The sequence below is a fragment of the Dasypus novemcinctus genome, chromosome 12 (assembly GCF_030445035.2).
Source record: "Dasypus novemcinctus isolate mDasNov1 chromosome 12, mDasNov1.1.hap2, whole genome shotgun sequence".
Classification (NCBI taxonomy): Eukaryota; Metazoa; Chordata; class Mammalia; order Cingulata; family Dasypodidae; genus Dasypus; species Dasypus novemcinctus.
In genome coordinates, this window is record NC_080684.1 from 88,283,411 (window position 1) to 88,299,337 (window position 15,927).

At 43.6% G+C, this 15,927-nt stretch overlaps 1 protein-coding gene across 1 annotated transcript in view; it reads right to left on the reverse strand.

The window, feature by feature from the left end:
• Positions 1-15,927, reverse strand: part of LOC101410616 (putative tetratricopeptide repeat protein 41) — a 71,353-nt gene that overhangs the window by 22,942 nt on the left and 32,484 nt on the right. Inside the window, exons 10-13 of the mRNA XM_058308643.2 lie at positions 9,959-10,130; positions 5,278-5,425; positions 4,580-4,729; positions 1,562-1,695 (exon numbers count right to left, since the gene is read on the reverse strand). Of these exons, the coding sequence (XP_058164626.1) occupies positions 1,562-1,695; positions 4,580-4,729; positions 5,278-5,425; positions 9,959-10,130 (604 nt within the window). The remainder of the gene's footprint in view (positions 1-1,561; positions 1,696-4,579; positions 4,730-5,277; positions 5,426-9,958; positions 10,131-15,927) is intronic.

Here is a 15,927-nt window from a genome sequence, read left to right on the forward strand (position 1 = left end):
AGATATCAGGTTTTGTTTTTTTTTTTAAGATTTATTTATTTATTTAATTCCCCCCCTCCCCCAGTTGTCTGTTCTCTGTGTCTATTTGCTGTGTCTTGTTTCTCTGTCCGCTTCTATTGGTGTCAGCGGCACAGGAAGAGGGGGCGGCACCATTCCTGGGCAGGCTGCACTTTCTTTCGTGCTGAGCGGCTCTCCTTATGGGGCGCACTCCTTGCGCATGGGGCTCCCCTACGCGGGGGACACCCCTGCGTTTGGCACGGCACTCCGCATGGGCCAGCTCCACACAAGTCAAGGAGGCCCGGGGTTTAGAACCGCGGACCTCCCATGTGGTAGACGGACGCCCTAACCACTGGGCCAAGTCCGTTTCCCGATATCAGGTATTTCACCTTTCCCCTCTTCATGCAAGAGACTAGGCTAAAAGCAAGCATGTGTTATTATGAAATGGATGGCAAACATACACGCTGGGAGAAGTGGTTGTTTGAAAAGAGTTTTTCAACCTCAGCACTACTGATATTGTGGGCTGGCTATTTCTTTGTCGTGGGGACTGTTCTGAGCATTGTGAAATGTTTAGTAGCATCGCTGACCTCTACCCATGAGGTGCCAATAACATCCCCACCCCGGTCATGACAATCAAATGTCTCCTGACATGACCAAATATCCCCAATGGGGCAAGATCACCTCCCCTGAAAACCAGTGGTTCAGGCTGTGCCCTGTGGCAATGAGACTTCAGAGGCCCTGACAGTGTTTCAAAAATTTCCTAATCATCGAACTTATAGAAAATGAGATTCTTGGCTAGCCTGCTAGAATAAATAAAGAAAAAGATGTCCAAAGGATGAACATGCCAGATGCTCCATGGCTGCCCAGCCACCCAAGGGCTGAGAGATCTGTTTGGCACTCTGGTGACATACTTATTCCAGATTCACAAGCTTGGCCCTATGGGAATCATGCCCTGACTACCTCCTGCTCGCTCTTCTCCCCCTTCCAGCTAAGGCCTGTATGCAACTAGCTGGCCAAGCATTGTTTGTAGCCTCCAATTCAACTCTTCTCAATGCCCAAGTTTGGCAGCAACACTTGGGAAATGCCAGAATCCATTGAGTGTCCACTATCTGCAGAACAAGCTAATGGGTCAATGGGCCAAAAAAGCACAGAGGCAGTAAAAGATAAGGTGGTGGGCCCTGGTCGCTGGCAACAGCAGAGCCTGGAGAGTTGCCATAGGATCTTTTTTCCAGGAGGCTTCTGAAAAGTTCTTTAACAGCAACCTGGAAGATCGCCCTTGAAGTATAAATAAACTCCACTTAACTGAACCTGTACCTGTGAAGAAAAAACTCACCCTTCACTGTAATCCCCAAGTAATAATAGCAAGAGTTTGCTCAAAGAAACTTGGAGAAGATTTTTTAAAGATGCTTTTCCTAAGGAAGGGAAGAAAAAAAAAAGTTGGAAGTATTCAGAGCAAGAGTTATTTGCTTCGAAATTGAAGACATTTTTTTCAATAAGCAAAATATATTGGTTAAAAGGGGGGAAATGTCACCTGCTGAAGATAGAAATGAGTTAGAGCAGTTACCTAATTTACACATGGTATCGCTTAGGCTGATGTTCAGCTGCTTCTTGACAAGCAAGGAGTTGTCCAGAGCTGCTGCATATTCCTTTATTTTAATCACTTGTTTATAATACTCAATTACTTGCTTCCTTTGGAATCTAGAAAAGACAAAGTTAATTATAGTTTTGCATCGAAGAAGCATGGTATTCTTTCATTCATATATTCAGCAGGCATACGTTGAATGCTGGAGCTCAGGCTGGGGTGCAAAGATGAGTACGACTAACCCTTGCCCTCAAGGAACTTTCTAAGGTAGGGGGGAGCCTGGAGAGTGAAAAGATTTCCATCATGAAGGACTTTGAATGCAAACCTAAGGGTTTGGGACTTTCATATTGAAGGGTTTTCATTAAGAAAATGATGTGGTCGAATGTGCACTTTAGAAATTTTGCCTGGGTGTAAGTGTGGAGGATAAATTGAGTCAAGTGATGCTCTAGGCAGGGAGACCAGTTAATCCAGAGGAAAATGCTGAACGTCTGAGTGACTACAATGGCCATGGTGGGGAAGAGAGACTTGCTAAGGTTTGGCATCAGACCGAATGTGGTGGTAGTGGTAAAGAGGTAAAGAGGTCAGGTTTAAAGCCAGGCAGACCTGGTGGAGGGCCACAGTGCTTAGGCACAAAGGATCTGCAACCAGACTTCCTGAGGCCTAATTCTGGCTCGACCACTTAAAATCTGGGCAAGAGTCCTAACTTTCTAAACCCCAGTTTTCTCATGTTCAAAATGGGAATAATAGAATTATTATGAGGATCAAACAAGAAAATGCCTGTCATGTGTTTGGCACAGTGACAGATATTACATATCATTAAGATGTGCTATTAAAATGAGGCCATGGCATCTGGGCTGAGGGAGATGGGATAAGAAGAATTTTGTCAAGAGGGAGTGTGGGGGGGTAGATGTGTTCAACCTTGAACATGTTGACTATGAAATGTCAGAGGAATACCCAGATGAAGACATCCAAAAGACAGATGGAGCTGATGATAGACTTCTGGCAAGGAGATTGAGAGAAGCCATCCCTACATGGAGTGATGCCTAAAGCCCTGGGCACAGATGAGGTTGAGTTGCTAAGACTGAGACAAGAATAGAGCCCAAGAACTGAACCCAGGACAACATCAACATTTGGACAAAAGGCAAGGAGAGAAAGAAACTGAAAAGGCAGAGGAGATCTCAGAAACAAGGGGGGCATAGTTTCAGGAAATATGTGATCAGCATTGACAAATACTTCAGCAGGAGAGCGCAATAAGATAAAAAAGTACCAGACTGCTCACTTTTAGGATGTTCTTGATGATTTTCACGGGAGAAGACAAAACGGAGTTGGGTTGGGGGAGAAGTCAAATGACAGCAAATGGGAAGTGATGGAGTAAAGAAACTCGACTGCCAAGAGCATACTGAAAAGAGGATAGCGCCTATGAAAGGACAGGAGGTTGAGAAAGAGTAGATGATATCTATATCTCTGTGGCACTATTCCTTTTAAAACATTTTCTTCATTCCTATCTGTCCTATTTATTTAACTTTTAATTTTTTTATTTGATGTCATTTACCCAGCACCAACTACCCAACCACATTCTACAAGACCATCTGTATCCACAGACACTTTCCATAGTACATGAGAGCTGTCTCAACGTTCCTTGGCCACCAGGGCAAAGGAGCTACACAAGTGAGAGAGGTGAGTCAATGTGAGCATCGAAATGTCTCCCACTCTAAATCAATGTGGTCACCTAAAGACAAACTTCAACAAGGAAAAAGCCTTTTCCACTATCTCAGGCAACTGACTGTTGATTAGGAAGGCAGGGAGAAAGGCATCCATGAATGGCCAGGTCCTATGACATAGAGGCCAACCTTGTAGGGTGGCCCAGCATTATTCAGTGTCTCATGATTCATGCCCTGATGGGGTTGGATTCATGGTGGGGAAGTAGAGGTGACTCAGTTGGTAAGCTGCGTGTTTAGATTTTTCTTTTACGAGGAAGTGGTTCTATAGGTGAGCTGTTTTGCTTCTCTAAAGAAAGTCCTGTTCTCTGCTCACAGTGCTGTTTTAAAGATGAGTAAAAGGAGGCAATGTGATGGCAAGTGCCTCAAAAATCACCAGCTGGGGAGCAGATGTAGCTCAGTGGTTTGAGCACCGTCTTCCCATGCACGAGGTCCTGGGTTCAATCTCTGGTACCCCCTTAAAAAAAAAATCACCAGCTGGTGAGCTGTGAGAAAATAACAATCCTAATAACCTAATAACGCAATTTGTTGAAATCTTTTAGTATGTGCCAGGCATTCTGCTAAGTACTTTATATATAGGATGTCTAAATCCTCAAAAATCCTTTCAGGAAGATACTATCATTATTTTCATTTTTCCAGAGAGGAAAGGAATGGCACAAATTGACCAAGGTTTCACTGCCACTAGGTGAAAGACACAAAATTTGAACCCAAGAATCAGACCTCAGAGCCTATCATCTTGCCACCATGATAGAGCACCTGTAATTTTACCCTTAGATATTGCCTTATTTGGGCTGTTTTAAATCCTGGGGCCTTGTGTGAGGAACTGAGGAGAGCTCCACACATGACAGGAGAACCAAGAGGACTCCCTGAGGAAGGTGGGTGGCAGGCAAGCACGGTCTGAGATATTGTTGGCCAAGATCTTACAAAAAGAGATTTAGACCAGTGTGGTGTGGCACCACAGACAATGGGGTGTCTCCACTGTGTACATTTCACTCATGAGGCCTGTGAGGGATGCTGAGAAATGTCCATGACAACATCAGACTCCTTAATCCTTCTCTGACTGCCAAAACCTCTATACGGCAGCAGCAGAACTCCTTCTGAATATACATGGTCAGCGTCCTGACAAATAGATGGGGTAGAGCTCTCAGGCAGGGTGAGTCCCTAAGTCTCCCAGCTCGGCTGGAGCCAAAGAAGGAAGACAACCCTGATGGGTGAGCCCACACCTTCCTGCCACGTCGCGGGGAAGGAGACACATTACTCCAAACAATTCATAAAAACTCACCTTTCACCATTGAGGGGGAAAAATAATAGATCTGCTAAAAATTCCATAATTTCTCCCACTAGGATATTGTTCTCACCAAACAAACCTTTCCTGATATTCAAACATTCTTGACATTTCATTTTTGCAAGACAAGTGTTTCCAGCAACTAATCTGAAAATGAAACATGTTTGTTATTTTCCAGGCATGATAAATGTTGGCTACATTCACTGTGCTATAAAAAGTAATTCTCATCAGCATCTCCTATTTTATATAAAAATCTATTCCAGAGCAGTTTATAACAGTAGCAATTCAAGAACTTCAAGGTGATTTATAAGATTGCGTGTATCTTACAAAGAACTAAAGCACTATCTCAGCCTCAGCACTATTGATATTTTGGGCTGGATAGTTCTTTGCTGTGGCGGACCCTCCTGTGCACTGTACGATATTTAGAGCCACTCTGGCTTCTCCCCATCAGATGCCAAAAGCAACCCCCAAAATGTCTCCGGACACTGCCAAATGTTCCCTGCAGGGTCAAATTGCCTCTGGTTGAGAACCACAGGACTAGAGGATGGAAATACTGAAATTCAACATTTCTTAACCACATCAGTTAAATGGGAATGGTTAACAGATGTGGGTTAAGTGTATTAATCTTAACAATAAAAGATAATACAGGGGGAAAACAACGTTTCCAAAAAGAAAATAAAACAATACGTATTTACATCAGAATGCCTTCAGTATATTTCATGGTAGCTTGATCATGTGGGTTTTTGTCCAATAACTTGGAAATTTCAATGGCGTATTCCAAAATCTTATTTTCCTTTAAGTACTCTTCAGATCCTGACTTTGTCAGGTTGTGCAGCACTTTGCCTGCAGGGAATGGCAAAGAATATACTGCTTAAGTTTTTTTTCTCACAAAAGAATTAAGATGTCAATAGGCAGAGCACTTGATGCCATTTCTGCCTCATTCCCAATAGCCAGGTTTTATCTTAATAAATCATGGGTTGGTTTTCATACAATGGATTGGCATGTGCACAGCAGTTACAAGGCCAAAGAGCTAAGACAATAGATTGAAAATGAATTCTGAGTCTGTTTTGCAAATTAACACATCAGAAATAGAGTGAGAATATGGATGAAGGGAAGCCGGGCATCACCATGGTAACTGGGATCTACAGACGGTGGCCAGCACTGCCCTGTGATAAGAAGTAATAAAATGGAAGAGCCTTACACTAAGAAGCACATGTATAAGTCCTGTAAACCATATAAGTTCTGTGAACCCAAGGAAAAATAATGGGATGAACCTGGATACACGCTGCCTTGGGACTGTGCCCCCTGGAAGGGTCCAACAATTAGGCTCCTGCCATTAATGCAGACTCCTAAAAAAACTGGAAGTGTTTTCTAAGGCTACTTCATTATGGGAAGAGAAAAAAACACCTAATTTTCCCAGGTGTTATTAGAGCATTGCTAACAGTCAAGATCAAGATAAGCAGATTTACTTTGCCGTGCTACAGGATTCAGTTTTCATTATAAATTATATATATTAGGTAGTAGACAGCAGCTATGCTATAACTCATCAAGAACTCTCTTTCCATCATTGATAGTACTTACTTAATCATCCAGACCAGCCTGCCCTTAGCGTGCGCGCACACACACACGCATCCAGAGCCTCGTGCCTTGCCCCTGGAAATGAGGCCGGGACAGCCAGGTGACTGGTCTCCCTACACCCAAAGCAGAAATCAGATGATGCCATTCCACCCCACTTCCGAAAAGGGCTTCCCCTTGCACTGAGACTAAAATTCAAATACCTGTCCATGGCTCTAGGCCCTGGGCCTTCTGGGCCCAGCTGCCTCCCGCCCTTTGCTCACCGAGCATCCTTTCCATTGCTGGCACAGGCCAAATTTTTCCTTTCTCAGGGCTCTTCTGAAGTGCTCTCCTTCACTGCCCCTCCTCCCTCACTACCTGCAGCCCATTAGGGCTCAGCTTCAATGACCCCTCCCCAGAGGCTTCTCCACCAGGCTTTCATGGGTAGGTCCCTGTCCACCCCCATTATGCTCTAACTCCATCTCTTGTTTGTTTCCTGCATTGCATTTGTTACAACCTGTCATTATCTCATGTGTTGGCACCCTCTTTTTTTGCACGTCTCCTCCTGTAGAAGGCAGAATTGGTGTTTCTGCCTTGTTCACTGTGCTCTCCCAGCAGAGCTCTTGGTACACAGCAGGCACTTGAAAGCATTTCTTGAACGTGTGAAGGCTGGCCAGGCTGCAATGCTGACTCCCCTCTCCCCCTTCATCTGCTTGCCTGGGCCCTGAATGGTCAGCTGACTCTTGTTAGCACACAGTGTGCTACACACAGTGTGTTCCCACCAAAGCTGATGCTGCTACACCAGGCCCTACCCCACGTGCTGGTCTGTCTCCTTGGAGAAACACAATCATGTCTACCAAGTCAGGCATGCCCAATCCCTGGGAACTTTGTGCTCCAGACTGACCAGCTGCTCCTGCAGGGCCCACCCCAACACCCATGGAAGTGTCCCTGGTTCCCACCCAGGTTTCCCCTGCTCACGAGGGTCCCCTGCATTAGGATGACTAGAAGTTAGACTCTATGTATTGAAGATGATAGCTCCATGATGCCAGAGGTAAAAGAGATTCTGTATAACAAGGAGTTACAAGAACAGGCTTTAGGATTGGAAAGGCCTGGCACAGACTTTTAACTGTGGAAATTGAAATAGTTTAAGTTATTTCATTTCTCTGATCTTCAGCTTCCTCATCTGTAAGATGGGAGCAATAATCAGGCAACATGAGCTATTTTTGAGGACAAAAGAGATAATGAACATAAAGTGCCTTGTACATAGTAAGTATTCAACAAATGGTAACGATTATTATAAACGTGGAGTTCAAACTCCTCATTTTATGGGTGAAACTCACACATATAGAGAGGCTACATAGCTTGCCCAAGGTAACAATTGATCTTAGAGTATAACAGAAGATTGCAAAAATGACTCCAATTCTTCATACCTCCCTGTACCCATTTCCTATTGCAATGCAACTCTGCACCTCCTCCCACCAAGCGGGGAAGCCTCATTCTCCACCCCTTGAATGAATCTTTGAGATTTGCTTCGACCTACTGAATACAGTGGAAGTAGGCCTTGTGCCTAGGCCTAGGCTTCGGCTCTCCTTTTGGAATCCTGCAAGGTCAACAGGCCTGGGCTATCCTCCTGCAAGATGCGAGCGATGCATGGCCCAGCCACCCCATCACCCCAGCCAGCCAATCACAAGGCATGTCAATGAGCCCTGCTAGATGAGGCCCATCTGCCCTGCCAGCCCATCTCAGATGCTTGAGTGAGACCAGCTCAAATCTGCTGAGCCCAACCCAGTGGAACCCCCAGCTGACCCATAGACTTGGGGGCAACAGTAAATCGTTACTGTTTTAAGTCCATGTGTTTTGTGTTTTTTTGTTTGTTTGTTTGTTTTGGGGGGTGAGGCAGGTGTTAACTAATACAGCCATTTAAGTATGACACAAGTCTAGAGAACTTTAGTTTAGTCTGACTGTATATCAGTGAGTCAAAAATGCTTAAAACCTTAATTCACTAAACACCTTTTGCCTCTGCTTTATCATTATTACTACAGCTGCCTCAGGCATCAAATACAGGGCAGCTCTGGTGAGTTAGCGCTTAACTAAGCAGCAGGCATTGCTCTGCTTTCTAGTCTCATCCTAATGCTTTAAGCCCTCACAAGGACATTGTATTAGTCAGTTAAAAGGGTGCTGATGCAAAATACCAGAAATTGGTTGGTTTTTATAAAGGGTATTTATTTGGGGTAGGAGCTGACAGATGCCAGGCCAGAAAGCATAAGTTACTTCCCTCACCAAAGTCTATTTTCACATGTTGAAGCAAGATGGCTGGTGACGTCTGCCAGAGTTCAGGCTTCCTGGGTTTCTCCCTTCATGGGTCTTGCTTCTCTCTGGGCTCAAGTTTTCTTTCTTCCTGGGGCTTGCTTCTCTTCCCTCTGTGTGATTACTTCCCAGGGCACCAGCTTAAGACTTCAGCATCAAACTCCAACATCAAAACTTCAACATTAAGAACCCCTAACTCTGTCCTTTGCCATGCTTTTTATCTGTGAGTCCCACCCACCAAGGGGCAGGGACTCAATGCCCTAATGATGTGGCCCAATCAAAGCCCTAATCATAACTCAATCATGCCCAGGTACAGAGCAGATTACAAATAAAATCCAATATCTATTTTTAGAATTCACAACCATATCAAACTGCTACAGATGTGCTATGCAGAAAGGGTAAGTAACTTGTGTAAAGGCACAGAGCTATTAATAATAAGTGACACCAGCCACAAAGACTGGCTTCAGAGTGGAGCTGTGAATGGCCCACTCTTAATGCTCAAAGCCTCCTTTACAGAGGTGCATCTTAAAAGTCTTGGACATTCTAAAAGAGTGATTTGTCAGATGAGGAGCACATTATGGTCAGCCCTCACACACCCACTAGTCCTCCAAAAAAATCAAACAAGCAAAGTACACACACCCTTTTCCCTTCTCTCAGGGATGGGATGAGCCCAGGAGGAGTCTGACTCTACAAAGTACAAGAGGTTATTTCCTCTGCACGTGTCCACCATATTCTTTTTCGTGATTTCTATCTCTTCCTTTCTTTTCAACTTTATTGTGGTAAAATAAATATAACATAAAAATTGCCATTTTAACCACTTTAAGTGTGTAATTCAGTGGCATTAATTACATTCACAGTTTCATGTAACTATCACCACTATCTGTTTCCAAATTTTCCATACCCCAAACAGGAACTCTGCACCCATTAAGCATTAACTCCCCATTCCCCACTCCCTCCTGCCCCTGGTAACCTCTACTCTACTTTCTGTCTCTATGACTCTACCTATTGTAGGTATTTCATTTAAGTGGAATCATAATATTTGTCCTTTCATATCAGGTGTATTTCACTTAGCATAGTATTTTCAAGGTTGATCCATGTTGTAGCACATATCAGAACTTCATTCTTTTTCATGGCTGAATAATATTCCATTGTATACTCATATCACAATTCATTTATTCATTCACCTGTTGATGAACACTTGAGTTGTGTCCACCTTTTGGCTATTGTGAATTATGCTACTATGAACATTGGTATACAATATCTCTTTGAGGCTTTGCTTTCAATTCTTTTGGGTATTCCCCTAGGAGTAGAATTTCTGGGTCATATGATAACTCTATGTTCAACTTTCTGAATAAATATCAAATTATTTTCCACAGTGGCTGCACCATTTTACATTCCCACCAGTAATGCATGAGGGTTCCAATTACTCCTCATCTTCACCAACATTTCTTTTCCTTTCTTTTTTGTAATAGCCAGTCTAATAAGTATGAAGTAGTGTATCACATGGCACCATACCTTTTTGCTTTACTAAGTCCTGGTTGTCTTTTAAGTTACTGGATGAAAAACACATCAGATTTGACCATGCTTTCTGGAAATACTGGAACCCTTCCTGAGTCATCCCTATTTCAAGATAAAGTTCTCCAATAGCATTCTGTACTTTCAGAAGCATTTCTGTTACGGACTCACTCTGTATAAAATGAAAAGAAAACCACTCCTGAGGGAACGCACATTAAAATATGAATAGCCCAAGATTAATTTCATAACAGAGTTGCAAAAGATTATACACTTTGCATTATTTCTTGGGGAAGTTTAAATATTTATCAAATAATGGCTAAAGTGAAGTTACCATAGAGAAGTAAGTACTAATGATCATTTTAAAATGTGAAATAACAATAACATGATAATGTCTGGCATATGTCAAAGGTTCTAGAGGAGGTGGTAGCTAGGATCCAAATAAACAGCCGCAAACACTGCCAATGTCACCCTTGAATTGAAGTGTGACAAGAGATCAGCTACCTCCACACTTGGCAAATTTTTGCTTAGAGACTTGAATTTAAATTCCCTTTGCTGCCCTAGCATATTTATTTCAGGGATACTTAAACTTCAGTACCTTAAATCATTCTTCTATCAGAATCATATCAATGCACAAGAAAACACTGGTTGGAGGGAGAAGCTGTGGCTCAAACAATCGAGTGCCTGCTTCCCACATGAGAGGTCCCAGTTTCAATTCCGAGTGCCTCCTAAAAACAAACTTGAAAAACAACCACCACAAGCAAACAAAGGAAAAAACCAACTCAGGGGAGCCAATGTGGTTCACTGGTTGAGTACCCACTTTCCACATGTAAGGTCCCAGGTTCAATCCCTGGCCCCTGTACCTAAAAAAAATCGCCGCTGGTTAGATATTTTTTAAATGCCCAGCGTAAGAAATGAGTCAGAGAATAAATCACCTTACAATTAACACATGATTTCGGAAAACTTAATATTAACAAAAGTATACACATATTAGTTACCCACTGTGATCACAAATACCACTAAATGGGTTGGCTTAAACAAGGGGAATTTATTGGCTCACAACTTTAAACCTTGGAGAAGTCCAAAATTGAGGTGTCAGCAACACAATGCTTTCTCCCTAAAAACTGTGGTATTCTGGGGCTGGCTGCCAGGGATACTTGGTCCTTGGCTTTTCCGTCACATGGCCATGCACGTGGCAGCATCTTCTCCTTTCTCTTCTGGGTTCCATTGACTTCCAGCTTCTTGCTTCTCTAATGGCTTTCTCCCTGTGGCCTTTTCCATAAGGCCTCCAGTAAGAGGATTAAGACCCATTCTGATACAGCTGGCCATAACTTAACTAAAAATAACATCTTCAAAAGGTCTTAGTTACATGGGTTAACACCCACAGAAATGGATTAAGATTATGAACTTGTTTTCCTGGGGTACATAATTCAACCTACCACAATGTATGACTGTTTGGTAACTAATAAGGCATATACAAATGGACAGCACTATTATCATTGCTTACATAATACTTTATGCTATTCCACATATGTCAGCTATGTTAGCCAAGAAAGGATTGACTGAGCCTGACTCCCAGGTGTAAATTCAAAGACTTAGAGTTTTTCTACTCCTACGCATCAACTAAAAGTGCTCTTCTACGTTCAACTGACTTTTATGGGTTGACTTTTATGGGTTTATGGGTTGACTCAGAGTTTTCAACAGAAGTCCAACAAACAGGATACAACTACTCCGAGCTCTTGGTTTCCTCAGCCCTGGAGGGAGCCAAGTGTGGTATGGCATCCCTGGACATGCAGTTCTCATACTCATCTTTTAAAAGTGCCCTTCTATAAGAAGCTATTCCAGATCCCATCCATGCTCATCATCATCCACTTCAAAGTCAACCTCCACTTTCACTTTTCCAGGGTCAAATCCACCTTGAAGAACAGCCCTCAAATATTAGTCAGGATTAGGACTGGCTGGAAGTAACAGAAAACCCAAATTTAATGGTGGTGTAACTTCTCTCTCATGTCAAAGTCAGGGCTTCAGATGCTACTCTGTGTCAGAAATTCAGGCTTCTCTTCTCACTTGGTTCTACCTCGCCTGACCCCCGTTCCCAAGGACACCTCCTGTGATAAAATGGCTACTCCATTTCTAGTCATCATATTCACAATCCAGCCAGCAGAAAGAAGGAAAGGACACATGCTTCATTTCATAGAAACATCTCAGAAGCTATCCATATCATTTCCATTTATAGCCCATCAGCTAAAACCTAGACACATGCTCATATCTAGCTTCAATGGAGGCTGGGAAATGTAGTCTTCTTTCCAGATAGCCATTTGCTCAGCTAAGAATTTGGGGAGAGGAATTATTTACTACAAATGAAAGGAAGAATAGCTTTTAGGAAATTATGAACTCCCTGCTAACCTCATACTCTTAATTTTCAAATTAGCTGCATGTTTAAGTTTCCTTGTTGATACAGTAAATGCCATGCAATGAGTTGGCTGAAGCAGCAGGACTTTATTGGCTCACTGTTTTTAGGCCAGAAGATGTCCAAAATCTAGGCATCATCAAGGCAGTGCTGTCTCCCAGAAGAATGTGGCATTCTGGAGCTGGCTGCTGGTGATCCTTGGTCCTTGGCTTTTTGGTCCTTGGCTTTTTTCAATGCACAGGGCAACCTCTCCTGGCTTTTTCTCTTTCTCTCCCAGGTTCCATTGACGTTCAACTTCCGGCTGCTCCCTCTGGCTTTTTTTTTCCTGTGGGTTGCCATCCCTATTAGGCCTTCAGTAATAGGATTAAGACCTATATTGATTCAGCAGGGCCACACCTCAACTGAAGTAACTACCTCAAAAGGTCCAATTTGCAAGAGTTCACACCCAAAGAAGTGGATAAAGTTTAAGAACATGTTTTTTCTGGGATACACAGCTCCAAACCACCACACTGTGTTTTTACCCATTTTCCTCACTTCTGCCTATGCCAGAGGAAAGTGGCCAGCTCCTGCCCAAAGACCTACCCCTGTGCCTGAGCTGTCAGTCATGCCCTGCTGCTTCCTCACAGGCTCCCTTCCGGCATCTCCAGTCTCTCCCTCCCACTGGTTCACTTTCCTACTCCACACGAATGCACATATCCTGGATCCAAGCAGACCTGAACCTGACACTATCCTTTCTCTGCTCCTTAGGGTTACCATAACAAGGTACCACAAACTAGGTGACTTAAGACAATACAGATTTATCTTCTCAATGTTCTGGAGGCTGGAAGTCTGAAATCAAGGCATTAGGAGGGCCATATTCCCACTGAAACCTGTAGGGGAGAATCCTTCCTTGCCTTTGCTAGCTGCTGGTGTTTGCTGGCAATCCTTGGCATGCCTTGACCCCTATGTGCCTTGCTACAATCTCTGCCTCCAACTCCATGTAGCCTTCTTTATTGTCTCCACTGTCCATGGCTGTCCTCTCTGGGTCTGTCTGTGCCTGTGCCCAAACTTCCCACTTCTTAGAAGGACATTGTCATATTATATAGGGCCCACTCTAATCCACTTTGGCCTCATCTTAACTAATCACATCTTTGAAGACTCTATTTTTTCAAATAAGGTCACATTCACAGGACCAGGGGTTAAACTTGACTGTTTCTTTTGGGGGGTCCCAATTCAGTCCATAACACTGACTTTTCTTCTTTGTCCTCTAACTGGCAAACTTTTCAAACAAGTATCAATCTGTGCTTCTCCTCCATTTCATTAGCACACACTCAGCTCTTGAAGGCTTGCAGTTCAACACCTCCTGAATCTCTTCCTGCAATCTCAGGGTCTGTTAGAACCCCACTCACCAGTCCTAAGGACGTTGTTTCATTTCTTCTTTGTGCAGACCTTGAAGCAGCATTTGATGCTATTAGCCACTCCCAACTTGATATCCTGAGCCTTTTCCAATCTTTCCCTCCTTTATCAGTTCTTCTTTCCCTTTTCTCTGCCTAAATATTAGTAATTTCCCCCCAATAACCAGTCTCTCTTGTTGTTCAGAGACTTTGTTTGCTTCTGTGGTATCAGCATTCACATGCAAGTAGACTTCTCCTCAATCTACAGTTTTCTCAAGGTGGATGGATAATCCACTTGAAGATTTTTCCTGAACCACAAACTCAAAATGTTTAAAATTCATAATTTTTGTCTCCAAATACAACTTCCTCTCTATATTTGCCCCCTCCTGTCAACTAGACCGAAAATCTCAGTGGGTTCCCTGATTGCTCGCTGTGTCATCCGCACATTTCCATTCAGCCTGAGAATGTGAAAGAAGCCCCTGTGAGGGAGTCTGACAGCACCTCAGGCTGTCAGCAGGCACAGCAATCCCACCACCATGTCTAAATCCCTCTGCCACAGCTAACTACCCATCGGCACGTTGAAGGCAGTCATAGATTGTGAGCTCTCTCGCTATGAATACATCTTTTATTCCCTTGCTCCTACCCTAGACTCTCAACTCCTTGAGGGCAGAAACCCCACAGTCCAAGCATTGAGCTTTGTGCTTGGGCATTCGATAAATATTTGTTGATGTTGTCAGTGATTGTGACACTCAGATAGTTTCCTTCTTAGGTCACGATCTACACTGAACGTGACCTAGTGAGCACTGACTAAGCTAAGAACTTGCCACGGAAGGTCTCCCTGGATCCTCGCAGCAGCTCTAGGAAGTACTGAGTATTACAGGTGGGGAAAGCAAGGGAGGGCAAATAAGGTACCCAGGTCTCATGGCCAAGAAGTGGCAAAGCAAGGAAGTTCAACCCAGGCCTGCCTGCATTGCTCATTTCTTCAGCACATTTCTTAACAATTGAGCCTCTGTTTGCTGCAAGAACAGGGGCTCCTTTACAAATGTGTCCTTTGGTTCTCCTGTTGCCTAGTGCACCTACGGTGAAATACAGGGTGGGATGGGGGAGGTAGAGGAATGAGGCTTTTTTTTTAACAACCTTACCATTGAAATTAAGGTTTCTCAATCTCAGCACCATTGTCACTTTGGTCCAGCTAAGTCTTCGTTGGGGGATGTCTAGCAGCATCCCTAGCCCCAACCCCCTACATGCCAAGAGCATGCGCCCCTCCCCCCACCAGTTGTGACAACCAAGAATGTTTCCAGCATTGCCAAGGATCCTCTGGGGCACAAAATCATCCCTGGCTGAAAAACAGTGCATAAAATTTTTAAAATCACCTTATCTGAAGAAATTATAAAAGTAATATAGTCCAGCTGTATGCAGCACAAAGAACAAATCTTTCTCTTCAAAAACATTAGGCAAAACAGTTTTAGAACTTCTCGTGTAGAAGCACCTTCAGAGCCTAAAGAAAATTCCTTTAATAGACTCCATGATGGCTAGTCCAAAAGACCTGTGGCAAAAAAAATTTGAGAATAGAATCATAGGAGCAGTGCCTCCGGGAGGAGTACACTCTCACGAGGGAAATTCTCTCTAAATATCGAAGCAGTGGAATGCCGCCTAGGAGGTCAGCCTTGTCCCTGCGTGACCACATCGTGGGCACTTCACGGGTTACGCTTCATGACTGAGGGGCTCGAGAGGCTGGCAGTGATGGCCAGCTAGACGGGGAGCACCACACGAAGAGAAGCAGGTCTGTCCCACTCACTGTCATCACCCCAACTCCCCGCACAACGCTCGGTCTATGCCAGGTCCTCCATGAATGTCAGCTGGGTGAATGGATGAGGGAATGCCTGCAATCAGGCAGTCAGGGATTGCCTAATAAGATAATTGGTACATTCCAGATAGAAAACTTCCAGTGTCAAAAAACATACAGACCGCATGAAAAAATAATCTGGTGTAGGGAGAAATTCCACGGGCATAATAGGACACCAGAGACTCACTGGACTCTACTCCCGGTAAGATAGAAGAATGATCCAAATAACTTCACTCAAACTCTTCATGTTATTACTAGCGTAAACCTCATTACTTTATACCCAAAGACATGAATAACCAAATAGCAACCAGTACTCAAGTTCTCACTATGTACTAGACACTGT